This window comes from Enoplosus armatus, chromosome 10, assembly GCF_043641665.1.
Source record: "Enoplosus armatus isolate fEnoArm2 chromosome 10, fEnoArm2.hap1, whole genome shotgun sequence".
Classification (NCBI taxonomy): Eukaryota; Metazoa; Chordata; class Actinopteri; order Centrarchiformes; family Enoplosidae; genus Enoplosus; species Enoplosus armatus.
The window spans coordinates 18,402,283-18,429,736 of NC_092189.1; the positions used below are offsets into that span (position 1 = coordinate 18,402,283).

Here is a 27,454-nt window from a genome sequence, read left to right on the forward strand (position 1 = left end):
CACAGGACAATTCTGTGTAAATTTAAAAATGAAAACATTACTTAAGAGGCACAATTTCACTTACAGTATTATAGGCCATGTGTCAATTTGATGGAGCTGCAATAGAGCCAAACTTTCACTTAAGAAAGAGTCACATCATCACTTGAGGAATAGTGCATGCCACAATAAGTACTGGGAAGGTACTTCAGTGTGTCCTTCAGTAATGCTCTTTGATATCTCAATTGAATACCGTGTGCATGCATATTGATGTAAGCTCACCATTGCAGACAAAATCCTTCTTCTGCACATCTGGGACATTGAGGCCCCTCATGTGGGCGGGGGCCATACACTGGGTGAAGGGAGCCAAGCCCCGCCTGGCTCTGAGCCAATCAGAGAGCCAGGACAGGTGACAGTCACAGTGGAGATTGTTGGAGTGCAGACGCCTGAGATAGATGGAGAAAGAGAAGAATTTGTGTGTAATTAAATACTGTTATCCATTCAAAGTGAGACCCAAACCAAGAAAAATGAACACAATAGACTCTTGATTATCCTTTCAGAAATGTTCACTGTCTAGAGGCAAATTATCTCAAAAGGTCTGTGAAGTTCAAGTGAGCACATCAGTTCACTAAGAGCAAATGTATGTGAGTCTGCATTGAATAGGTTCTGTTTTTCACACAGCTTACATCCTTGGCCAGGATTGTGAGGCTGTTGCTTAGGTGAAACACACAAACAAACAGGCACTCACACACAAACACAAAGAGTAATATCCTCAGCTCTCATTTCCTCAAGGTCTGTGACAATATGACTCCCTCTAAAGGGAGTCATATTGTCACTGCTAAATCACAATCTATTCAGAAAGACAGAGAGACAGGGAGAAAGGTGGGAATGAAGAAGATCATAATTCTGGAAAAAGGCTGAGAGTTAAGGAAACATTCAGACACGACACAATGAATGAAAGTGAGGAAGAGAAAATTATTATTAAGAGAGAAATAGAATAAAAAAATGAGCAAGAAGAAAAACATGGAGAGAATAAATAAACTGAGAAAGATCTTTTTATTTCTTTGGAGTATTTTTGGTCATTTTGGCTTGATTTCCTAGTGCCTAGCTAAGAGTGACAGGAAATATTGTGAACACATGGGATGCATCTTGGATCCTTGGGCCTCTAGACCCCCAAATAAAGGTATTTTAAAGGGTCAGTTAACCAGAATTACAAAAAAATATATATATATACATATTTTCTCACTTGCCTCTGGTGGTATCTAGTCACACATTTAGTTTTGGTTGTATGTGTCCATGTTATTCCTGAGTTCTTCTCCTCCACTTCCGTACCACAGATTAAATTTTGTTTTTGGTGGCCAATGCATTGAAAACATTTGAACTCTCAACACCAAACTTTTTCCATTGTCAATGTCCCTGTTGCTGGGCACTAATTCACAGAGCACACAAAAACTATTTCTTTGAAAGTAGTGCCAATCCCTGTGGGGTCTGTTGATTATCCTGAGTAACTGGAACACTATTGTAAGATGTTACTGCTGTTTTTTGTTTTTTTTAATATAATTTTTCAATGTTGTGAGTGACAACAACATTTACCTCCATTGAAATGTGGTGGAGACACAAATCTCAGAGATGGATATTTCAAAACGAGGACAAAAAGAGCAAAACTTCAAAAAACATTTTTGCACTTACTTACAACTTAATTAATAGTTGATGTAACTGAGAATTGTAAATTGTGTGAGCAGATCCTTGAATGCATTATTCTACTTTGCATTACATTTTGTGACACTGCAACAGGGCACATAAATCAAATCAAATGATAAAGAAGGTCCTTTCATCAGGTGACATTACTGAATCTCATTTTTACACAAGATGCTGATGAGAATTACAATTGCCAATTTATACCTTAAGTAACGTCACATTAATGGCCTTTTAAAATTTCAATTGTAGCATTAATTAAAAGGTACTGCTCAATATAGAATGCATCAGGTGATGTTTCACAGAGCTGAGACTCTCTACGGGCTACACTGGCTGGATTTGAAACCGAGAGAGAGAGAGGGAGAGAGAGAGAGATAGAGAGAGAGAGAGGGAGGGAGAGAGAGAGAGATAGAGAGAGAGAGAGGGAGGGAGATGAGGCGAGGGAGGGTGGATGAACAGCAGAATGTCTTGTCAGCGTATTATATGCCAGCCGGGATATCTAGCCTTTCAGAAGACAGGCCTCCCTTTGTAATAAAGCAGAGGACAAATCCTGTTATGGAACAGAGATGGGCTCATTGATGCTAGCAGCGGGGGCAGTGGGTTTTAATACCGCTCTCCCATTATAAATCCAGTTTATAGTCAAACTCCCGCCTAGAGATAGCCACGTCCCAGCCCACCCCAGGCTCAGCCTTAATTACTGACAAGTAGGATTAAAACACAGGGGAGAATGGGACGAGACAGGGGGTATGGAGAAAGTGCTGTGTTTGTGTGTGTGTGAATGTGTGTGTGTGGACTGTATTTGTGTGTAGCTGTAAGTCAGTTATAGTGTTTGTTGTGCTTATTGGCTGCGGGTGACTAAGGGCATGGTGCATGATGTTTCTGTGAATGTGTGTGTGTGTGTGTTTGGTATGTGTGTCTGTCTGTGTGTGTGTGTTTATTCTTAGTATTTGCTCCAGAGGGTTACCAGGCACATCTTTAATACAGTGAATTACACACACACACACACACACACACACACACACACACAGATAGAAGCAGTGGGAGTTCTAATATTTTCATTGGTTCAAGTTTCTGAATGAGAGACACCATGAGGTGATATCATTACTGCTAATAGAATGGATAGATACTGCAGAGAAATAGAGAGAGAGGAGGAGGAGGAAGATGAAGAAGACAGGGGGCTAGATGAATGGATAGATGAATAGATAGAGACTGAGAAAGAAAGAATAGAACAAACTAAATACATGTAATAGCAGCTGAAGGAAGAAATCACAGATTAAGGTGGAAGGGGAGGTAAGCCATCTCATTTTGAAAGCAGTTTCTACACACACACACACACACACACACACACACACAAACAAACACCAACACACACTTCTCACAAGTTTCTCACAAATCAAATCAGGGACATCTCTAAACATTTGATTGAATGAGTCATTTTATAAAAGCAGCAAATTCAATACTGGGATCTGAAGGCGGCAAAAAAAGAACAGACTCAAAATGTAATACAGAGGAGGCAGCAAAAGGAGGACGAAGCGGTGGAGTAGGAGAAGGGACGATGAGGACGAGGATGGAACATAAACATAGGACAAAAATGAAGAGTGGAAAGAAAAAGAGGAGAAGGAGAAAAGAGAACTCAAGAGGACAGGAGGAAACAGAGGAAGACAGGTGAAGAAGTTGGTAGTGGAGAAAGAGTAAGCAACAAAAGGAGCTGATAGGAGGACAGACAACGCAAAGGGAAGAATGACCCGAGTGACAGGGATATCAGAGACATATAAAAGGGAGAAAAGAGTGCAATGATGGCGAAAACAGAGGATACATGATAGAAGAGGCTGAGAAGAGAAGAAACATTGGAGTGAGAAAGATGTGAAAAATAAGGAAGAAAAGGGAGCAAAGAAATGTGACGTGGGATGCACACATAGCACGGAGCAGGAGATAAAAAAAAGGAAGAGGACGAACGAGGAAATCAGAGGAGACAGTCACTCAGTGTTGACAGAAAACAGAAGCAGACGAGGGCTTCTGATTAAAAGATATTGGATATTGGTAACTCTGCACTCAATCTGCTGGCAACTGTAGCTACGCTGCTGCCTGGAATCCAATTTTAAAAGGCTGATTTCGAGCCGTATTGCCACTAGCGTTGCAGCAGTATGCAGGAAATATAGAAACCTTGCCATGTGATTGGCTGTTGATGGATGCTGATGCTCAAAACTTGAACAGAGAAAATGGTCATAAAAGATAAATGGACTTCTGTGATTGTTATCCTGCTTGTATTTCGATGGGTTGTGTATTTAGAAATCCCCATTTCTGAATGTTAAGCAGGGCTGCTTGACCACACAAGTGCCTCTTAAAAATGGTGATTTGGGGAGGAAATCCCATTCTATGCATGCTGGTTTGGCGGAATTCAACCCCAGTGTGGCCAGCAGGAATGCAACCAATAGTCTGCCTCTCAGACAGTCCCATGGGATTATGGGTAGTCTCCCTTGAGAAGTTGTGCCATCGCCTCGGAAACTATTAGATCTCCTTCACACAGCTAAATACAGAAAAATACACATAAAAAGACACATACACACACACAAACATCAAACCTCTCATCTAATGAATCAGAAATGATGATTTGGTCTGGGATTCATGTTGGATCACGATTGAGTGTGTGTGTGTGTGTGTGTGTGTGTGTGTGTGTGTGTGTGTGTGTGCGCTCACATCAGTAACATCAGTATAGGAGGTTTCTCCTAATGAATCAAAGCAGATTGAACTTTAGAGCCTAAACAAGCCTTTCTTGTGGTATTAATGGAGTTACCATTACTCGAGTGTGAGTGTGTGTGTGTGGCAAATGCAGATATTTGTCACTGTATCCATCTCTGTGTGTGTCTTATATGTGTGTGTGTGTCCATAATGGCCACATGATTGTGCACAGTCGAGAAACAATAGAAGAGCTGGTCTCTCATTATGGCATGATTAGATGATCACACACAGACCCTGCTGCCATGCTGTGTGTGTTTGTGGCGTGTGTGTGTGAAAGTGAACATCAGTTATGTGTGTGTGCAGTGCAGTGTCTGTACTTACTCCGTTTCCATGAAAGTGGGCACTAATACATCTCTGTGCATGTGTGTATGTGTTAATGTGCAACCACAGAGTGCGTGTGTGTGAGCATCTGTGGTATATGTTAGTAGTTTTCTGTGTGTGCATGTGTGTGTGTGATTGCGTGTTATACTCACAGTGTCCGCAGCTTGGGCATGTGGTTGAAGCTGGACAGGGGGATGAGGGTGATGTTGTTGTTGTTGAGGGTGCTGGACAGAGAAACAGAGAGGGAAAAGGGGAGAAAAGAGAAAAACAGATTGTTAGAAAAATCAGGCCCTGGTGCCACTTATTGGTCTGGTGGTTTAAACTCTGACGCAAGTCAAATTAAATTCTTTCCAGAAAGCAGGTTCAAGTCCTTGTCACCTTTTCCCTGACCTCTCACAGAGAGCCGCCACAGATCTCCAAGTGTGGTGACTTCTATTAAGAGTCATGCTTAACGTTTACAAGAACCTTTGTCTATGGCAGAGGGTCTCAACCCCCAAATGGGTTGCAAAATGAATGGCCAATGGCTAATAGAATAGCAAAGAATCAAAAATATATTCTGCTACTTTTTTTTGCTATTTTTCAGGCTTCTGTAATATCTTATTGTGAAATACTGGCTAGTTGTATCCCCTCAAGTTCCAGAAAAGTATTAAAATCAAACAATCTGAAAAAGGAAAATCACTCATAGGACAATACATACCATATTAAACCTTTGACAAGGGGCCCAAGTCGAAAAGGTTGGGAACCACTTTTTAGATTTTTACATTCAGATTTAGATTTTATAAATCACTATAGACTCACAAAACAACTGTTATAAAGAGTCGGTCTAGACCTGCTCTATTTGTAAAGTGTCATGAGATAAGTTTTGTTGTGATTTGGCGCGATATAAATAAAATTGAATTGAATTGAAAAATTAAACTAAATTAAATGGATACAAAAAACATTTAGTTCAATAATTTAGCTTAAGAGCTTTTGGAATTGCCTAATTGGATCAATGGTGTACTGGAGAGTGACCTGGCACAAAACCATAAGCTCCTTTGTTGCAATTCCTGTGTAAGTAAAGTTTTTCTTTATCTGAACTGAAGGTCTCAGGATAGAAGGCTTTGTATGATGTAGAGATTGTAAAGCCCGCTAGGACACATTTGTAATTCTGGGTTATATGAATAAAATTGACTTGATTTGAATTGAAATGATACAAGCATCACTGGTACTATTTCAAACATCATCAGAACTGAAACACACTGCATTTGCAAATTCTGATCTTCTGTCCAGGGTGCCGCTATTGTGCCAAGTCATCACATAGAGTTTTAACTCATCATTTATTGATACACACATATGAACACACACACACACACATCCTAGATCTGTGCTTCTTCCATCTCTAACTCATAAGCAGGTCACTGCTGTCTCTGACTATTAGCTCTCTCATAAACTACGACTCGGTCTCATATGTAGTATCGACCTAAAGTGGAATGAAAAACAAGGTTGATTGTCATTACAACCAAACACACACACAAGCAATCCCCCTCAGTGTGTTGAAGAAACACAACGCCTATTGATTCTCTGTGGTTTCCATGTACAGAAATGGAGACAGAAATGAGAGCAGCGAGAAAAAAAATGCAGAAAAGAAGACTATTCCATCAAAGCAATCCACAGGGGGATCCGATTGCTTGACAGACTCGTACAAGCTGGTAAAGCTGCATATACAAAACACTCGCGAGGTGGGGGAAATATATCAGGACATAAGCAGGTCCCTCATGACTGAAGCCGTGCACACATGCTGCAAAAATTACAACACAGCAAAACACAAGACTGGACAAAGACATACAGCTTACATTATGTGGTCATAATGTAATGAACAGTATGTGAAAAATAGTGCAAATATTTAAGTTATTATCCTGAGAGGTACTGCAGGCTCAGGCTTTTTCTCTTGGAAGTTTAAAAAAAAAAGGAGCAGTTCGGTTTACAACAATTTTCACCCTAAAAATACCCTATTGAGAGATGAACTAATGCCAATAATTAAGCTCAGTGTTTATCCATTTATTGATAAACATTGAGCTGCAAATTATACTCTTAAAATCTGTTGTCTGCCAGATATTTGTATTTTTGATTTTATTTTATTTAAATCACAATAAACAGATACACTTACAGATTGATTTGGGCAGAAAAACAACAATATACCGTGAAAATAATGACCCCTCATTATAACTTGTTCAAATGGCTTGAAGTCAAAATTTTGCAGGAAAAATTTGACATTAGAAACATGAGTAAATGAGAGATCCATGTTACATTAGAAATCCAAGGATTTCTAAAATTTATACTACAGTATAATTTTTCTGGTGGCTTGTGGGAGCCAACATCAACACGAGCCAGTGCAACCCTTTGCTTTGTTTTTGCCCAAGTTTCATGGATCATTAATTTCACTGGATAGAAAATAGGGCTAGTTTACTTTACATATCACCCGAAACCTTGTGTATTCAAAGAGTCATTGTTTCAGGACGCATGAATACTGAGCGGTCATTTTTTACAACTGAGACCCATTCATTTTTCACGTCTGACAATGTGTTTTTAATGTTTTCCGACAAGGGCAAGGTCACCGTTCTCTCTGAAAAATGGCCCAAATTCAAGATGTGAGGATTTTGTTTTTACAGCATCTGCAATATGTTTGTGCCTAAACATACAGTGTGACCACGGTGAGGGTTCGGACTTCACCGCCAAAAATCAAGGGTGGTTTGTTTTACACACCGTCATCACAACTGTTCAAAATAGGGTCATTACCGGGCGTTTGCTGTGTTTTTACTAACACCCACTCAGCCTTAAAATAGACTGTTTTTGTTTCACTCTGTTGATGTTACTACTTTTCTTTCTCTTTAATTCTCTCTCCTTCCGATTCTCTTTCTACATTCCCCTCCCTGCCAGCATAGCCTCAGTGGCCTTGGTAGACGGATTAAGTTTCACACTCACTCTCACATACACACATCAGGAGTGCTGCTATGGTCAGCCCTGTCAGGGGTGATTCCATCCAGTATATATAATTTAATTGTGAAATAACAATAATTTCCCTCTGCAATTTCCCTGTCAGTTATTCTCCCACTCACGCCGTTCAACCCCCCTCCACATCTCTCTGCCTTAATAAAGTAGTGACTGGACGGATTTAAGCCAAGATAAACACTAAAAACATCATTTAGAAGTCCACAACTATGTTTTATATTGTGGCCGTTTTTTCCCAGCTCATTTTACACGCCTCTGGCCATGGCTGCACTCTTAAAAAGAATCGCAGATACTCTTGGATTTGAAGTGATCTTAAAAAAAATATGCACCTTTTGGCAAAGACAGAAATTGTTGCGGGAAGTTCACCGTTTAATATTGCAAAGATATAGCGGATCCAGTTAGTGAAAGTGAAATCACCTTAGAGGACTTCGATAAGCTACTAAAAAGTGTCACAGTTGCCTCTGTTTGCCCCAAAAACATACAGATGGGATGAAACAACATACATTTTGGCTGTATTTTAAAACGGACACATTTTTTTGTGGTGTGATACAAGCAGGCATTGAGTGATAAAAGCTAGAGGGAAATGGCCAAAACACAGTACACCTGTGAATTTCAAGTCTTTAGTTTTACAGTGTAAAGTATCTGATTGGTCCATATGGGGACTTTCCACTAGTTTTGCACTCCACCTTATGTCAGTCTACACTTTATAATCCTGCGGCCTTGACAGATCCCAACACACCATAGCGCACTTCCACCACAAAATCACACAGTGCAAACCGGAACATTGGCTGTAGAGTCGCAGTCCCATTTACGAATGTTTCACAACTGATGTTATATGGTTTGGAAAATACTTTGTGTGCTGTGCATTAGCATCCTGTGTTGCAGCTGTTTCCAAGGTGACGTTATGCTTTGAGTGAGAAAGCTTTATGTTTTCGCAAGCCTTTTCAATAGTCTGTCTTATGGCCGCTTTCAGAACTGATTTTATAGCTAATGTTGCTTCGTATATTGAAGCTGTGTGGACCCACAGAGCTAAAGATACATGATTTATAGGTTAAATAAGTGAAGACACACAGATGTCTAGATATACATTATTGGATGCTATTCAGCTCTTGTGTCCGTGGGAGAGCTATGGCGACCGTAATGTTTATGTCTTTAATCTTGTGTGTGTACAGTAAATCAGAAGATCATCAGTCACTGTCTCGATCATGGGATCCAGTGTGACTCAACTTTATTCTGTCATTTATTTTAAGGTGGGCAGTGTTTTTTTCCACTATTCTTCTTATATCCTCATATATATCTCCTATTAAAAAACGAAACTTATCATATGTATAGATTTTAATTCAGATTTAGCTGATGTATACATCTCACGTTCCACTGGAAGCTTGCTGCTCTGCGGATTCATTATTAGAGAAAAGCCTGTTCACATTTTGTTTTTGCAGTCACAGTAAAAGAGCTCAAGGACTGGTCCAACACTGGTCCAACACATAACGTTTCTATTACAAAATGCCTATTCAGCTCTATTTTTTTCTTTTTAATTTGAGATAGGCTGCAGTGACCACTGCAGTGGTATTGCAGGATAGATCCATGATCTCTGAATGCGTGTGTATGTGTGTCCGTTTGCTGGTGTATTCGTGTGTGTGTGTGCTACTATTAAGTGTGTATTCTTGAGTCAGCATGTACGGTACATGCTTGCGTGTGTCTGCTTGTTGTGTGTGTTTTCGATGCAGTGGTCTCTCTGTTGCAGTAAAAGGGCTTCTGCAGTCAGTGATGGAGGAGACTCTTTAGAGGCAACCCACCAGGGAGATGCTATCGCTTGTGTTTGTGCCTGTTTGTGTGTGCATGAGGGTGTGTCTGTCTGTGTGTGTGTGTGTGTGTGTGTGTGTGTGTGTGTGTGTGAGAGAGAGAGAAAGAGAGCGATGTTATCATATATGTCTTTGCTGCAGCCTACACACTGAGGTCAAAGCCTTACTCGTCAATCTTTCTTCCCTCACACACACACACACACACACACACACACACACACACACACACACACACACACACACACACAAGCATACACATACACATGATTAAGTGGCTATGTTCAGAGGTCCAAACATCTTCTGCTCTACATTTAAGATTCTGGATATTAAGCCAGGCATGAAAAATACCTTAAATAATAAATAAATACTCCAAAACAGCTTTTGACAATGAGGCTTACAAAAACATGTCAATACATCCTCACATCCCTGCAGAAATGTTACATTTCATTTAAATGAAGTTTTTGGGAGTTGATGTAAAAGAGGAACAAGATTTGATGTCATTCAGATTTTGATGCAATTAAAAAAAGATTTATTAGCAAGTGGTGTAAAATAAATGTAAAGGCTTGTTTATGTACAAGGTGGCTACTGTGGGGAAGAAGCCAGTGATGTTTTTCTGTGGGTCAAGATGACTCTCAAGCTCTTGCAATATTCTACATATCCACATGTGACCCTCAAGTTCAAGGTCATAACTTCATTTTTTTGTCTTAGTGTTCTGTGTTTTAAGTCACACTGTAGGATCAAAAATAGCACGAGGCTTACTTGTGGTTTAAGATGCTAACCATGAAGTCACAGTTTTGATCAACATGTCCCTTAACATCCCTTTGAGTAAGCTAAATATTAAATGTAAACTTCTCTAGATCTGGGAGTAATAATGTATGTATCTCTACGTGTGTGTGTGTGTGTGTGTGTGTGTGTATGTATGTATTTATGTTTGTCTGGTTGTTCTTGAGTTCAGCTCAATTGTATATTGTATCTATTTGTGTCTGGCTCCACAAAGTCTGCGCTGCCATTGTGTGTGTCTGAATGTGTGTGTGTGTAATAAAGTGAATTTTCTATTAGTCTCTATTATGCTCAATCAGCCTTAACAGACACAGATCAATACACTGACAGAATGTCTGAATTACAACAGCCACTAAAACGCAACACAACAATGTAACTTTATGACTGTGATTACAACCAATATTGACTTCACGTTCAATACGATTATTCTCTCTTGTAATCACTAACATTAGTTATGGTCTGTGAAAAGGACCAGAGTGAAAGAAGAGCTCTGATGACTGAATTACCAAACACAATGTTAAACGCGTCATAAAATGTACCTTTATGTCAGAGTTTTGAATGGTCATCTTATTGTACATTAAAGTTCTGATTATAAAGAAAATGGGTTAGGGTTAGAGTCAGACAGACTTCCACAGTTGCTATTAATCCTTTTTCTGATAAATCTTTCTCAGTGTATAAATTATTCTCCTAGTGTGTAAGAATTTATAGACTGAAAAATTCATTTAAAAATGCATTAATTATTGGAAAAGCAACCACTATTTGAAGATAATTTCTCCAGTATTTCTAATATATGAGCAGCCAGTTGACAGAAGTGTTATCATTTTGTGAACCAGAGGCTGAACGTCATTACTACCCGTGTAAAAACACCATAATATATTTACATTTTCTGCAATAATCTTGGAATATCAGACTTTCGACGGCCCATTTTAGATCGAGCTCCTGGGCAAAAACCCTCTGGTGCACTTGGAGCTACTCTGAAGTCTCAAATCAATACTCCATTCTGGGAGTGAAACCACAAACTGAAAGCACAACAAAGCTGTTTTATGACCCTACTTATAACTGCATTGTTGCTACGATTGATCAAACTGCCACTAACGATTGCAAACATTATATAGAAATCTTTGATGGGACAAAACAAAGATTCCAGAAACACACATTGTTTTTATCAGGGTCAGATGAATACCATTATTGTTATGGTGACAATTTGTCTCAGTTCAACCCGGGAGCTGCTCTGCAAGCAAACTGTTGTCCTCCAGCATCGGCTCCTCTAACACCTATGTGCATCTATGGACAGGTACATGCGTCAGGTGTCTTCATTGGTTTCAATGACTCATCATCAGTGACTTATCATCAGGAATGCCAGGTGAATGTAATCAGCGACCTCATTGGTTAGAAAACCTGCAGCTGGCTTGAGAATCAGGATCAAGACCCAGTCACATCAGCATTTAAAATAGCCAAAGTCTGCAGCAAAATCAATTCATGTCAGCAGAAACGCCGCTATCAGTAGGACAATCCGTGAGATTCATCCCTTCTTTGTCAGAGTATAAAAGAGGCATGGTTTGACAGACAGTGGTACAAATACATCTTCTGAACAAACCTATCTACTTGAATCTACTATTGAAGAATAATAATACGATGTACAATCCTTGTGACTAAGGAGTATCATATTATAGTCAATTCACCAACTAGCCTTGTGAGTTACGTTACTTATTTACGTTACCAGCCCTCTAGCAGTGCCTATTTCATGATTATGTACAGATGATCTTCCCTGGACCCCTTTCCGGTGTTTTATTTATATGTATTTCTGTGTCAGTCACGTCTATCGAGAAGCCCTTTGCTAACATGTTTTCTTCCATCAATGCTTTATGTTTTAAGTTAATCTTTCTCCTTCTAATTCTCTGTCTTCATACAGTAAAATCAACTCATGGTTATTGTAACAAGCAGCATTATAAGTTCAGGCTGTTGTTGGAAATAAAGCAGTACATTAAATGCGTTCCATACCGTTAAAAATGGCAATGTGGATCATAACAAATATTCACAAGGAAAATCAAAGACCTCCAGCTAACCTCCTGCACTCAATACATTATGTGTAAAAGATATCTAAAATAAAAAAGCAAAGGGGAGGTTGTACTTTAATTAATGTTACCAGGTTAAATCAAGCTAACATGCCTGTTTTCTAAATTGAATCTTTTCTGGGCCCAAATTGGAATTCCAGTGCTGTGACTGAAAAAATATTGATTGGAAAGATTAAATGTTATTTGGCAGAAAATAAAATGGGGTGAAAAGCAAACGGGGTGGACAGGTTAAAGCAGGCATAAATTGTATCAAAGAGGAATGTTGATTGTCGTTCAAAGCATGTATTAAGATAAACTGTGAAGCCAGTGTAAACATTGATTTTGCAGGAGTGTGGGGGTAAACAGGTTTATATTCATCCAAGAAGATCCTTGAGTTTAAAATTTATTCTTAATGTATTTTACATAAGCAATCATGTGCAGCTGTAGTTGACGCATAAAACTACAACAACATGCATATTACAGTATGTGCAGTACAATATCCTTTACTCAAAAGAACAAAATCTTACTGTAAAATGGCACAAACTGAAGCCTCGGAAACCAGGGTTTCTTTTGCAAGCATCTGATGATAATTCTTATAATTTATAATTTATTATTTCGTAGTCCTAATCACTCAGAAATGACTTGCTAGTTAAATGACCTAAAAGCCAAAGACTGTAGAAATATATAAACATGCTGTCTGTGATGTTAGCAGTTGGGCTTATTTGCTTTCTTACTGAGAGTTAGATGAGAAGATTGAAACCACTCCCATGTCTGTATGGTAATTATGAAGCTACATCTAGTCGCCAGTTAGCTTAGCTTAGCACAAAGACTTCTTGATCTTGTCATCACAGTGAGGTTGCCAGGCAACCAGCCGACACATATAGCTTTATATTTACTGTTCAGAAAGCGATATCAATCTTATCATCCAAATTCCAGCAAGAAAGCGAATAAGTGTATTTCCCAAAGTATCAGACTATCTCTCTAAGACCCAAACCTCTGTGTAAAACTGTAATACATTTTTATTTCAAGAGAGTTTGTGGCTGTGTCTCAGTCACTTAATGAAAAGAGTTTTCATGGAGCAAACATTTAGTGGCAAAGAACTGCAGCTTGAGGCACTTCCCCTTTTGCATTAGCACTCAATAGTAGTGTTTGCTGCTTACGTAAAATGTATCGCTTCTTGCACAAAGATCGATTTTACTTGGCAAAGTACCTGCGACCTGAGAAGAGCATATGTGCTGCAAAGATACTGGTTATAGGGTAAATCATTGTTGTGTACATTCATTGGCAATACAGAGAAGACATAAAAATATTACAGATTATCACCTTACTCTCTATCGTTCATCCAACATCAAAATATTATTTTAAAACAACCGTTTTTCTAGAGTACTGCGGAGCGTGTCCTGCTGCAGGTGTTTTTGCTTTGACATGAGTTCCAACTGAATTTATTTCTCCGAGAGCTTTCCCACACACACACTGAAAAGGGGCCAACTGTCAAAAGGCCTAAAAGACTCTTTGAGTTGTGTGAAGAGCCCTCAGCATCTTCCCCAAGGCCTCATTACAGCTTTAGGAGACGTGGCAAAAGGGAAACGTACAGACCCTTCACTCCTTCAATCACTCATTTGTTTAACCCCTTCACACCCTCCATTGACTCAGCAGCTAGAAGAGGCCCCAAGATGTGTCACCCTTTCAATAAAAATAGGTCACATGATCATTTAACCTCTTCACTCTTTCTATTCACTCCTTCTCCACAAGAGAGACGAGGGAGGGGAGATATCTGTAGGTAGATCGTAAGATAAATGTGTGTGTGTGTGTGTGTGTGTGTGTGTGTGTGTGTGTGTGTGTGTGTGTGACCGCTGATATGCATGCTTGTGTGTATGTTGGAGGCTGGACAGCTGTATACTGTCTCGCTGAGTCAGACAGTGAGACTCACCGACCCCTGAAGTAATCAGTCATCTGAGAGTCACACAATGTGCGCAGCCCGATTCTATGCTTCTGTATATGTAGGTGTGTGTGTGTGTGCGTGCGTGTGTGTGTGTGTGTGTCTGTTCAGAGTGTGTAGGCTAGTGTGTGTACATGCATTGTTGTGAATGCATGTGCATACCTTTTTGTGTGTATTAGTGGGTACTTTCAACGGACAAGGACAAAGAGTTTTCAAGGATGTAACTGTGTGAACGAAAGCTTGAGTGTCTTTATAAGTGTGTAAATATGTTTGTGTGTGTATGTGAGGTTGCTGAGGCTATGAGACGCAGAGAAACAGAAAGAAATTAGAAATGCGAATGAATGCACCTGTCCTTCATTCAGTGTGTGCCTCTTTTGAGAGATTGGGAGATTTCAGCTTGTAAATTGAAGTGATTTTTGACCCTGTTGACTTTCATACAGAACTCTACAGGTCCATGAGGTCTGCAAACAGGCTTTAAGGGTCTTAAGGTGTAAGAGTTAAAGGCTCTTAGCGGTTGAATTGTCTCATATTGGAAGTTTCCCACGGGGTTTAAAGCCTGCTTTACTGCTTTACCCTGGCAGCCTGGTGTTGAATTGTGTACGCGAGAGAGTGTCAATGTGTCAAGTGTGTGTGAATTTGTGCTTGTGCTCCTTTGAGTGTTTGTGTTGTTGCATGCATATATGTGTGTATGTGAGTGTGTGTGGGCTAGTTTAATAAACTCTCGAGTGTTTGAACAACCAAAGTCGCACAATTTACTCCTCTCATCTCTGAGAAAATTGACATTTCCAGAGTGTTGCTGTTGGAAACCACCCTGGGAAAGCTCAACTGTTTACAACCCAAACCCAAAAGGCACCAGATAATTAGTTAAGGTATTTTCTGACCGAATCTTGACTTTACCACATTTTAAGTCTAAAACGATATTCATTGACAGAGTGAGCATATGACTGACCACTTTTCAGGTGATGAACATAAACAATGAAGTGATTTTCTCTCAAAGAAGCAAATCTTTTATAAGTGTAACCTTGACATTTCAACATCCTGTCTGTTATAAGTCTGCTGAAAATATGTTTGCACAGAGGCAAGAAAAAGTTTCTGTATCGGAACTTTAATTACCGGAATAATGGATGTTTGCATTATTCCTCACTGACACCAGTAGGTGCTGAGCGCTGCAAGCTTTTCAGATTGCCTGACGGACAAAGGAAGAAACTTTGTCCAATAATGTGCTAAGCTCTTGGCGAAGAGTTATAACAGATTAAAGCTTGAGATGTGAAGGTATCTTTGTGAAAAATCAAGGCTCTTTGAAGATTGGGTTGTAAATGATAGCCTGAATGTGGAGTAAAGTTACAAAAGCTGCCCCTAAAACCGCAATCTGATGATGTAGATTTTAATCAGATTAACTGACACTGAGTAAACAGGGATACAGGTTGATTATCACTGGACACTTCCATGTGGTTTGGCAGAAGACTATGTGTGTGTGCATATGTGAGAGAGAGAGAAAGGCAGAGAAACAGATATGTGTGTGAGTGTGTGTGTGTAGGAACAAAATGCCCGGCCTTTGCTTTCTGGTATATCATAATATGTCACCCTTGCATTCCGATTGAATACAAATGCTTTGTGGGTTTCTGAAATGCTTCATCTGCAAGCCAAGACATGGAGAAGGGAGATGGAAGAAAGAAAGAAAGAGGAACAGACTAATAATATGGGAGGGAGGAAGACAGACAGAAAGAAAGATGTACATAAAAATCTACTGATGAGGCCATTACACCTTAAACGGGAACAAATTAGATTGCAGATTGCCTCTCTTCCTTGACTCTCCTCCTCCTTCTTCCTTCTGCTCTCCTCTCATCTTTTCTCAATTGTCTTTTAGCTCTGCTTCATTTCCACCTTAAATCGCCTCTCTCTCTCGTCCTCCTCCTCCTCCTCCTCCTCCTCTCCCTCATCACCATCTCTCCTCCTCTTTCTTGTCCTGCCACCCAGTGGGATGTGATTAATTGTGAGTGGGTCAGACTGCTGGCACCGAGCTCTTCCAATATCTGACGCTATTCCCACCTCTGCATAACCCCCCCCCCCCCGCTCCTCTGTGTGAATCGTCTGCTGCTGACTTAATGTGTTACCTGCATGGCTGTTTAGGTTTGCTAACACCCCCTCCCCTGTCGCATGGTCTGAGTCAAACTTTTGTTGAGAGCACAAACTCATGTTATGAAGAATGTGCATTTAAATTATATCTAATGTTTGAAGACGTTTACTTAATACAACTCATAGCTAAAATTAACAATTTCTGCTCTCATCGAGACGGCATACAACTGTGTGCAGCTGCATAATATTACAATAACAAAACATCACCTCAAAGATACACCTAGAGTACATTACACACACAGTATATCTATATGCAAGAACACATAAGAATGGACGGAAAGTGCAGGTAGGAGTTACATTTTTATATTTGGGCTGATTGTATCAGCCGCCTATTTTCAACTTTTAGAAAGACTCAACAGACAATGTGTAACTCTGCTGCTGATGTAACAGTGTCAGTGTTGGTGTTTGGCTATTGCTCACAAAGCTGTTCCAGTCTCTGTCACCACTCCCTCCTCTGTCTGATGGCTGTATTTCCCTCTGTCTCCATCCTCTTTTCTTCTCTTTCTTTACCTCCTCCCCTCCTTCTGTAACTCTGCCTGACTGTCTCTTCCTTCTTCATCACCTCCACCTCCTTTTCTCTCTTCATTGCTCTCATTTCAATCTTTTTGCCTCTTCCAACCCCTCTGACCCCTTTTCTCCGTCTCTCTCCAAACCCACAAACTCTGAAGCGCTTTATAAATCCGCTATCATTATTCCAATGGAAACAGTCAACTGTCACAGTTTCTCTTTATCTCTTTTTCGGGCCTTGCTTCTCTTTCTCTTCGTCTTATCCCCCTCACCCTGCTCTCCCTTGAGTACTTTCTCTAAATCCCAAACAAATACGTCTAAAACCACTGTCATTATTTTGAAGACAGTAGTTACCTTACACACTTATCTCAGCCAGTCTCTCTTGGCTGTATTTTTTCCTCTCTCTTTTCCCTCCCAGCAAATCTTATACAGCTATTTCTAAACTCACTACTGACCCCCTCTCTCTTGTTTTCTCTATTTCTGACTCTCGATGTTGTCGTCTGCCTTTTCTCTCTCTTTCCCACACTGTCTCATCCCTCTATTGCTCTCTCTCTCTCTCAAGTCAGACCCTCTGTCTTTGCCAGGGCGCTGGTTGTTGCCAGGGTGTGATGGCTCTGCTGAGCCCGCTGACTCAAACAGAAGCCAAAAGGCCAGCCAAACCAAAATCATTGAACAGCAGAAAGCTGCACTGCTGTTTTCTTCTGACCCCTCCGTGCCCACACACACACACGCGCAGACAGATACATACGGGCACATACACATACAGGAAGATGTGGTCAAACATATAGGGCACAAACATGGACAAACATTGACAAAAACAGGCATCCACTTAAATTGAATTTGCTTTCTCAGATACCGCTACAGTATGCACACACACACACACACACACACACACACCAGCCTTTGTATTACTAAACTTTAGGTTCAGGAAAGGTTCGTTTCAGGGGCTTCGATCCAGCGCCCACGCGTCGGGGATATAAGACAGATCTGGAGGCAGGACGCGACCGCAGAAATGCAATCGTTACTGGGGGCGGCTGCGGCTGGACACACACCAACTGCACTGGGGATATTCTGACATGTAGGGCAAGCACACACACGGTTTTCTCTACCCACTAACTCTTGTTTAATTTTGACAGTTGTACCAGTGGAGTTGCACAAACAACTACTCTATTTGGCCATACTGTAAGTTCAAATTACACTTTAGGCAAAAAGGAGTGCATGTACACAAAAACACACACACACACACACACACACACACAAAGCCAAGGGTATTTCACCATACTGAAATTACTATTGGGACAAACATGCAGAAATACAAACTTTCTGTCTTTTGTAATTGTTCACAGCAGCAGAGGACAACAGACACTTAACAGCATATATATCATTTGTTTGGAGCCAGACCTAAAGAAATTATTACATTTGCTGAAAGGCAGATGGAGGAATGTCCATCTCATATGACACCTAATTTTAGTCTTTTAAAATGTGTTATTTATTTTCGTGCCTTTATAGATTAAATGTGTCTAATCACATGCTTTATAGTGATATACAATGTCCAACCCCATCAGATACTGGAGTCAGACATTTTGCAGGGAGGAATAATATGGAAATGTAAAGGGAAAGGCTTCTTTTTCTTTTCAATGTGGCCTTAAAATGTTAAATTAGCTCTCCCAGGGTGCATCATTCTCATGTAGCGTGCGCAACTGGCCAAGTGTAAGCAATGTCATTTGGAAGTACAGTACTTTTGGCAGTCTTTGTGTGTGTGTGTGAGGATTTCCTTATAAGAGAGCTGTTGGAAACATCATTAAATAGTAATGCTAAGGCTCCGATTCCCAATCCAACACATGCACTTCTTTTTGAAAGTATATTTTCAAACTTGCAGCCATGAATGTTTGGCATCTGGCAAAAAATAAAAAGTTTGAGGAGTTAGAGAGGTGGATGTGAGGCTGAGAAGTCAACAGCTTAGTGGGTGGAAATACAATTCATGCCTCCAGCTTACAAGTTAGATACATGTCATTCTGTTCTTCTCCCTTGATGTTTAAAGTTATTCTGATCTCACTGCTTCCTCGAATTAGACTGACTCTGATTGGTTCAAAGTAGAGGCTAAATGACCTACAACAGTACGTTTTATAAACCCACCAAATTAGAGGAAATGATGAAGGTGAAAAATACAAGAACGATGGGAAGGAAGAAGCAAAGAGGGGAGAAGAAAGAGGAGGAGAATAAGGGATACAGAAAGAGAAGAAGAAGAGGGGCTAACTATAGAGAAGACAAGCGGAAAGGAGGGATGAGAAAAAAGATGGAGAGGAGGTGGATGGAAAGAGAGAAAAAAAGGTATAAAGAAAGAAAAAACTGACCAATAGACAAGAGGAAAGACATGTTTGATGAAGAAGAGTGGGATGAAAAAAGTATTTGAGTGTGTGTGTGTGTGTGTGTGTGTGTGTGTGAGAGAGAGAGAGAGAGAGAGAGAGAGAGTGAGAGAGAGAGAGTTACATGCGGAGTGAAAGTCACCTTGTGGAGCTACAGTGCACTGAGCAACTCTGTCTGTCTCCCCTTATGAATTATGACAGTGGCTGGTTGGCCAAAATCCCTCTGCTACACACACACACACACACACACACACTCACACACACACAAACATATTCCACTCTCTGTCTCTCTCGCTCTGTTCCTCACTTTCTCCTTCTCTCTCAGTGGTACACCCTCATCCAGAAAGCTGCGCTTCATGGAGAAAAGCGATCATAAAATATGCAGCTGTTCCACTGCTCTTTAGAGTGCTTCTCAGACCCTTTGACACATTAAGTGTGTGTGTGTGTGTGTGTGTGTGTGTGTGTGTGTGTGTGCGGGCATGTCATGTAATGGCAGCCCTCTCTTTTCTCTCTTACTTCTAACCGTCTTGCCTTTCCTCTCTCCACCTGTCTGTCTTTGTCCCACTATGAGTTTCTGACGTTCCTGCTCACAGTTTCGGTTTCTGAAAAATTGAATTCATTTCAGTTCAGCGGACATTATTTCCATGACATCTGACCTGCTTCTCATTCACTCTCGCTATCTTTCATGCTCAATCCCTCCTTGTTCCCCAAGTCATCTTTCTGTGGTATCAGCAAAAAAGGTAGGCTGTCCTGTAGGAGGGAATCAAACAGGGCTACAGACCCAGACAGTGTTCCATCTTCCTTTTAAACCTCGTCTTTATGCAGAAGATGCTATTAGCAAAGCCTTTGCTTTCATCTCAGTCTTTCATCTACAGCACATTTGCACATTTTATGCTTGTGAGTGGTCCCATCATAAATCAGCAAAATATGTCTAGGGTTTCTGTTTCTATGTAACTGAGTTCTAATTTTTTTTAAAGCTATTTAGACTTACATGCTGTAATTCTACTGTACTTCAAACAATCTTCATAACTTTGAATCAGTCATTAAGAATGTGTCTTGTAAGAGGTGCTGTTTACAACATTAAAAACAGAGTCGTTCCCTGCCAAAACGATTATAGATGATAATTCGGTACTTTGTGCAAATACATGTTTGGTATTCAACTAAAACTTCCAGTAAGTGATCAGGTAGGAATTGAGCTTTTGGCTCAAGGATACTTCAATAGGTGCTGAATGCTGATGGACACATATTGGATTTTTCAGGGACTAAACGGGTAGAGATTATCTGATTTCTGATGATATTGAGCCCGCACATAGTGGCTCCAGAAATCCATAATGGTAATGTACAAGCACTGTCATGAAGTCATACTCCATATTTGAACATGTTGTTCAACAAAAGATGCAAGACACTGTAGCTCTAATGAAGCAGTAGCGTCTGTGGAAATGTTATTGCTCTAGGCAACAGTTCATGGTGGATTTCTTAGTTCTTAACTTTGAAAAGAAGCTGGATTTGAAAAAGGTTCAGCAGTTGTGAGTGCAGTGACTTTGCAGTTAAATGTGGGACGTACTGTATATTCCCATCACCTTGAGAAATAAACCGGTTTCAGATCGGAAGATAAACGTTTCACTGAAAACTCACCCTCTTTACATTTTCGGACTGAGATAGAGACCTTTTTGAAAAATTAAACTGATTAATTCTATTTATATCTGAAAATGATCAAGTACTTATCATCTATTTTCATTAATCTTCGTTGTCAGCAGAAAAAAAAACTCAAGTCGAAAGATCAGTGAACGAAAACCGCATCTAATTCAACTGGTTGAAAACTGGCCTATGAATAATGATTAATTAATCAGCTTCATATTAGCCTGACATCGCTGCTCTCCACTACTCATGAAGTCCTTGGAAACATACATACATGTGTGCACACCACCCACAACCCCAGCCTGCGCGTTGTGTGTGTGTGTGTGTGTGTGTGTGTGTGGGGCTGTGTACGTGTGTGCTCCCCTGCCAGAACCATTTGTGAATTTATGATTGTGTATGCATGCATTTATTAAAACACTTCTGCATGTTTTTCCTCTGTGTGTGTGTGTGTGTGTGTGTAAATTGGTGCCCTTTCCCAGCTCATTGGGATGCAAGGCGAGAGCCCGTCGAGTGAGAGCTGTCCAGGCTAGCTTTGGAGTCATTAGAGCGCTCGTTAGTCCAGTTATGTTAAATCTAAATTACCATTCATCATCACACAGGGACCCATCATTTATTCTGATGTGGCCTGGCAGACACGTGCGCTAACTGGATTAACTCATTCAAAGACACGCAGACACACTCGCTAAAACACAGTGGAATTCCAAATCAGGCGTTAGCTATGTGCTAAGTGTTTTAAAATAGATTATATATTATTGATTGAGACATTGCAGGGCATTAGCAATGATTGGTTTGCCCTTGTGAATGCAAACTATCTCCAAATTGTGCCCTGCTGCAGACAAATTCAACCGAACAGAGAATAATAAATCTGGAAGATAAGCTCTACAGTACGATTTTTCAGTAGGTGTTCAATTGGAGACTTACTGGGAAGCTGAAGGTTACAGAAATTAGCTTACAGGTTGGGGGCTCAAAACAGCAGACCACAAAGAAACACAGAATATGCTACTGTAGTTAATTAAGCTACAAAATGTTGTAAAAAAAACGATACATGAACAAATTCTAACATATATACTTGGGGGACAAAAGGAAGTTTTTCCTGCTATTGTTCATTCCTCATTGATACAAATGAACACAACAATATATGGAAAGACTTCAGGGTACAGCAGAAGAGGGCTGGCCTGCATTCAACGCTGGCTCTCAGCATTAAATTAGCTCTCACACAGTAAAAACACACACACACGCTGGCACACACAGTCATTAGTCGCTACAGGAGGAATGCCTACCATCTGTGCTGACGTGATTGCAAAGACGAGGAATTCTCGGGAATCAAACCGACAAAGTAAATCGAGCGGCTGCTCTGCCAAATATAAAGACTGTTTATCACATAATTACATTTCCACTTCTGCTGTGTTTATTAGCCTTACAAGTTTGAGCACATACGGCTTTGACCATCAAAGGCTTTCAAAAAAAAAAAAAAAAGGTGGAATCAGTATTAGGAGGAAAGCCGACTGTGGAGTTGTTGAGTTTAACGGTCATGGTTGCTCTTCTCAGTCATGCATTGTCAGTAAAGTCCTCTTCCAGTTTCCCTCGATGTGTTTGTGGCGGCATCGCAGCTTTGACCATCAAAACATGGAATGGAAATATTAGTAGGAAAATCTCTGTTTTTGTTTTCTTTGTTAATCAGAGCACATTTCTCAGTCATGCATCAATGGGATGTCCTCAAACAAACCCCCCTAATATGTTTATTAGATATAAGCAGTCCAGGACATGGAGCTTTGGGCAGGGTCTGACCTTTGTGATGGATACAGAGAGCAAAGAGTCTCTGTATTTGTAGTTTCCAATAATCAGCAGATTAAGTCAAATGACAAAATGTGTTTAGAAATGTTAGCAGTGCCAATCTGACGCCTTCAAAAGCTTGTGTTGAGATGAAAAGGACTGTCAAGTAATTAAGATGAATCTTTTTGTTTAATGTTAACAAAGAAAACTAAGAAACAATGTCGTGCATCAATAACATTCGCCATTAGGGAAATCACTTGTTTAGAAATATTGTGCGGCTCTAATTGATTCTGATAGGTGTTTAATGACAAATATGATAAGGCCACCCTGGCTCTCAATCTGTTCATGATTTTAAGTGAAAGAATAATGTGTGAGTCTATCTCGGTGTTTATGGATGATAGAGAGAAGATTTCAGGGTTTTTTTGATCTTTAAAGGACACTAGTTTTGGCACATCAGTGTCCCATCACCAAACCAGTGCGGACACCTTTGAAACGACAGATGTTTTCATATAACGTAATCAATGCCACTAATTCCTGGCAGGGCATCACAGAGCACAGGGAGAGGAATGTCGATGAATTGACTCGTCTGGTGAAACAAAGAATAACACTGAGTTAGGCCGCTTGATTTGTTGCCATTTTTGAAAGGGTCTGTTTGCTGTTTCAGTTTTGTTTTAAACATTATTTATTTCTCGTTTGCCGTATCCATGATCTTTCTTTAACCTCAACCAAGTGTTTTAGTTGCCTAAACATATGGTATTGAGATATTAACCAATGTGTATTTGTAAGAGTTTATTAAAATGTAGAAATGTAAAAAAAAAACTAAAAAAACAGTAGCTAAAGAAGAAGCTAAAAAGAACATGCATGCGCTTTTATTGTCTGTGATGGGATGCAAACTCCGGTCTCCTGCATGAGAGTCAAACGCGCCCATCCAGCACCTCGATCTTGACTTGTCACCTCTCTACATAAAGTTGGCATACACGTAAGTTGTGTAATGCAGAATCATCCAATTTAATGTAATTCTCAGAGATACCGGGCTGATCAATCACACCTTTCAGCTGGATCTCCCAGCAGAGCAGAGACCCTGCCAAAGGTCACCCTTGATGCTTGATGTTAAGAGATGCTGCATGAGAGTGTTCCCTCATTTCCCCACCCAGTGTGTGGCTTTCAATTACACAACACCGTTTGAAATTGATACCCACAACAGTAAATGCCAAATGTCTGCTGCATTTGTCCGTCAATGAATCAATACATTGCTGCATTGCATACACTGCAGTGGCTTATGTTTCAAAACAGTAACATTTGAACTCCACAGTGATATAAAGTCTTTGGTCTTGGCTTGTTCTAAAACTTCATCCCTGCTGTGCATGGTGCACCCTCTGACCGCGAGGTTCAAACCAACACAGTGTTTCTGTATTAATAAAGCCTCACATTGCCTGCCTGTGCCTCTCAACAAAACTGTTTTCTATCAAAATGCAGACATACTGGAGAACAGGGAGGGTAAAGCATTTATTAATTCATTGTTTTGGTCACGAAAAGTGAGTCCTGGCAGGTAATGTTTTGTTAGTACACAAGCCTTTGCAGTCAAGCCAAAGAGTTACTTTCAGAAATTGACTGGCAACTTCCCAGCATCAGACTCCAATCTTCAGGCAATGGAAGCTTACCTAACATCACCAGAGCATGCTGATTTCCTTCTTTAATCTTTCACTATGGAAGACATGGAGTTTATCTTCATTACAGGACGGTGGAAAATGACTGCACGGATATTAAGGAGGGAGAAGAGATGACCTGCAGCAGAGGTCAAGTTGGACTCAAAGCTAAAGTTGGACTCAAAGCCACACTATGATGACGTATTCTAACATGTCATATAGGCGTAAATTCAGAGAAACACTGTGTGACTTTGTGACTGATTGTTAAACATATTGATTCTCACCTTTCAAGACAATCATCGAATGCAACTATTTAGCCTTTCTGTTAAGTTTATTTATGCACTGAATGCAATTGCTGTTTCAGATTCAGCTTGCTTATCCGTCCACTGGGGTGCCTTAAATATACACGACTCAGTTTTAGAATCCGAAGGTTAAAAATGTTAATTACAGCATTAGAAACTGTATAAACTCCGTATTTGGGGCCCGTATTTGCATTTCAACCCAGGCTGATAAAACTAAAGGACCCAAAAGATCAACACACCAGCGACCCAGTCAGGGTCTCCATCCTTACTTTGAGAAACGCTGTTCAGAGTCTATCTGACAGCCTTGGTGGTCTGGAAACAACAAAGGGCCAAATTGAGTCAGTCAGTCAGACATTTGTTCCATCAATAATTAATGCCTCCCTGCTCTCCTCCCTCTGATCCTTTCAATCTATTTTCTATCACTGGTCTTTTTTTTTTACCGCTAACATCACATCAGTGTTTCTTCCTGCTTTTCAGTCTCCTGTTTCATCCCTTTTTTGCTGTCTTCTACACCTTTGTGTCCTACACCTCTTTCTGTCCTCTCTCTTGTCTCAATTTCTGACTGTAATAAATGGACAAGTTTCCGTCTGCATCTTTTTGTCTGATCCAGTCTTTCTTCAGATTTGTCTGATCTTGTATCTGTTTTATGTATCTCTCAGATATCTCTCTCCCTCTCTCTCCTATCTTCCTCTTTCTACCTACCTTTTACCTTTCCTTTTCTCCACCTATATCTCTCAATCTTCTGCCTCTCATCTCTGGATTTCCCTCCTTCCCTTGCTATCTCTTCCTCTGTATCGCCTGCGCCCCTCTCTCCTCAGGTCCAACAGCAGATTAATAAATGATGTCCAGGAAACTGGCTGCTTTTACAACACCGACACCACACTCCTTCCTTTCTTTCCCTCCCTTCAAATCCCTCCTTCTTCCCTTTTCCATTTTGTGAACACACCCCACCCCCCCAAATCTTTCTTGTCTCTTGCCTCTCCTTGCAAAAAAAAAGCAAAGGATAGTAACCGCAGTCCTTTTGGGTCTAAATAAATCATAGCCCAGCACTGCCTTGCTTTTACAACACCAATCCTCCACTTTCATCCTGGCAGCCATGAAAGAGAGGAGGAAGTGAGAGAGAAAGAGACTATCTGCAGACATATGAGTAAAGGGAGTGGATATCAAAGGAAATGGTGAATGTAAAAGTGTCTTTAGTCATATCCGTCTTTCTTCTTAAACCTCTTCAGGAAACAAAACTCTTCTGTGAAATGGAAATACAAAGAAACAGCTATTCGAACTTCAGGAAAACTGTTAATCTCTCTCTAGAAATGTGTTCTTTTGGACCAGCATGAATCAATGAGAAGACTGTCAGCAGATTTACTTCAGTGAGATTATTCTATATTTCATTTCATACATTGCTTTAGGATGTGCTGACATGTGAAAGAGCTCTATACATCTCAAGGTGCTGCAGAACATTACGTCCTCACAATTCTGTTCATGAAAAATGAAAGTAACAAAATGAATGAAAATGCAGTAATTTAACAATGCATTCCTATCTTAATGAATCTGTTTGTCCAACGAAGATAAATAATTGTCTTTTAGACACATTGGCACATACACTAATTTTTTTTGTCAAATATTTTATAAATCCAATCCTTTCAAATGTCTCATAATTTTAACGTTTCCAAAGAACAATTATAATAAGATTAATGAAACTAACAGACTAAAATCCATTTAGCATTTTCAAAATGAGCCTGACGCCCCAATATTCAGCTTTTGACTCGTCAACGCTGCTCCTGTGAAACATATTAGGCAGCTGAGATAAAGCCTAGTCTACCAAGAAACAGCGACTAATTAAAAATGACTTGATTAATTCATATGGAGATTCGTTAGTGGCACACACACACGCACAATGCAGTGCTTCTTTCAATTGCCATGACGCATACACACACACACTAATGGCCAAAAGACACATGTACACACACACGTTTCCATTTGCCTGCCAGCCTGCATACGGTCTCTATACAATACTCAATTTCTAACTAATGTTTACACAGTCACATTCACACACACACATGCAGACAGACATCTTTTGGAGTGGTCTTCCTCTTAAAGCTCTATGATGTATTTACTGGTCACTTTTGACAAGTAATGGTGATGGAAATGTGTGTCAGTTGTGAGTGGTAGATTATTTATAAGAAACACAAACACAGACCCGAGACCAACCCCCATCACAACTACATGCTTCATCCCAGAGGTTACCCTACTCAGGGTTTCAACTAGCAAATATTTTTATTATGAATTTGATGATTGTTCTTTCAATTAACTGATTAATCATCTATAAAATGTCTGAAAATACTTCAAACTACCGATTGGGATTACCTAGAGACCAAGGTGACATCTTCAAATCGCTTGTTTTGTTTGAATGGTCACAAACCCAAAGATGTGCAATTTACACTGATATGAAGCAGACAGAGAAAAGCAGCAAATCCTATGAATGAACTATGAATTGATTAATGGATTAATCAACTAATCATTTCAATACTAACCCTAACCTCAACCCTAAAACCAACTCTTAACCAGCAGACAGCCTTTAGAGACGGCCGACACAAAATGTTCTCACTATAACGGTCTAAAACGCACAAACCGGTCCTCACAATGATAGGAGTGAGCACACTCACACACACAGAAACACACACACCTACCTGATGGTGCAGTCACATGACCTCCAATCACTGTTATCTCTATCACCCCATTTTGTACTACGGTCACGGAATCAACCCGAGGAACTGAACAGATGGGGCTGTGCC

At 40.1% G+C, this 27,454-nt stretch overlaps 1 protein-coding gene across 1 annotated transcript in view; it reads right to left on the reverse strand.

The window, feature by feature from the left end:
* Positions 1-27,454, reverse strand: part of slit3 (slit homolog 3 (Drosophila)) — a 225,444-nt gene that overhangs the window by 60,796 nt on the left and 137,194 nt on the right. Inside the window, exons 7-8 of the mRNA XM_070912750.1 lie at positions 4,884-4,955; positions 259-422 (exon numbers count right to left, since the gene is read on the reverse strand). Of these exons, the coding sequence (XP_070768851.1) occupies positions 259-422; positions 4,884-4,955 (236 nt within the window). The remainder of the gene's footprint in view (positions 1-258; positions 423-4,883; positions 4,956-27,454) is intronic.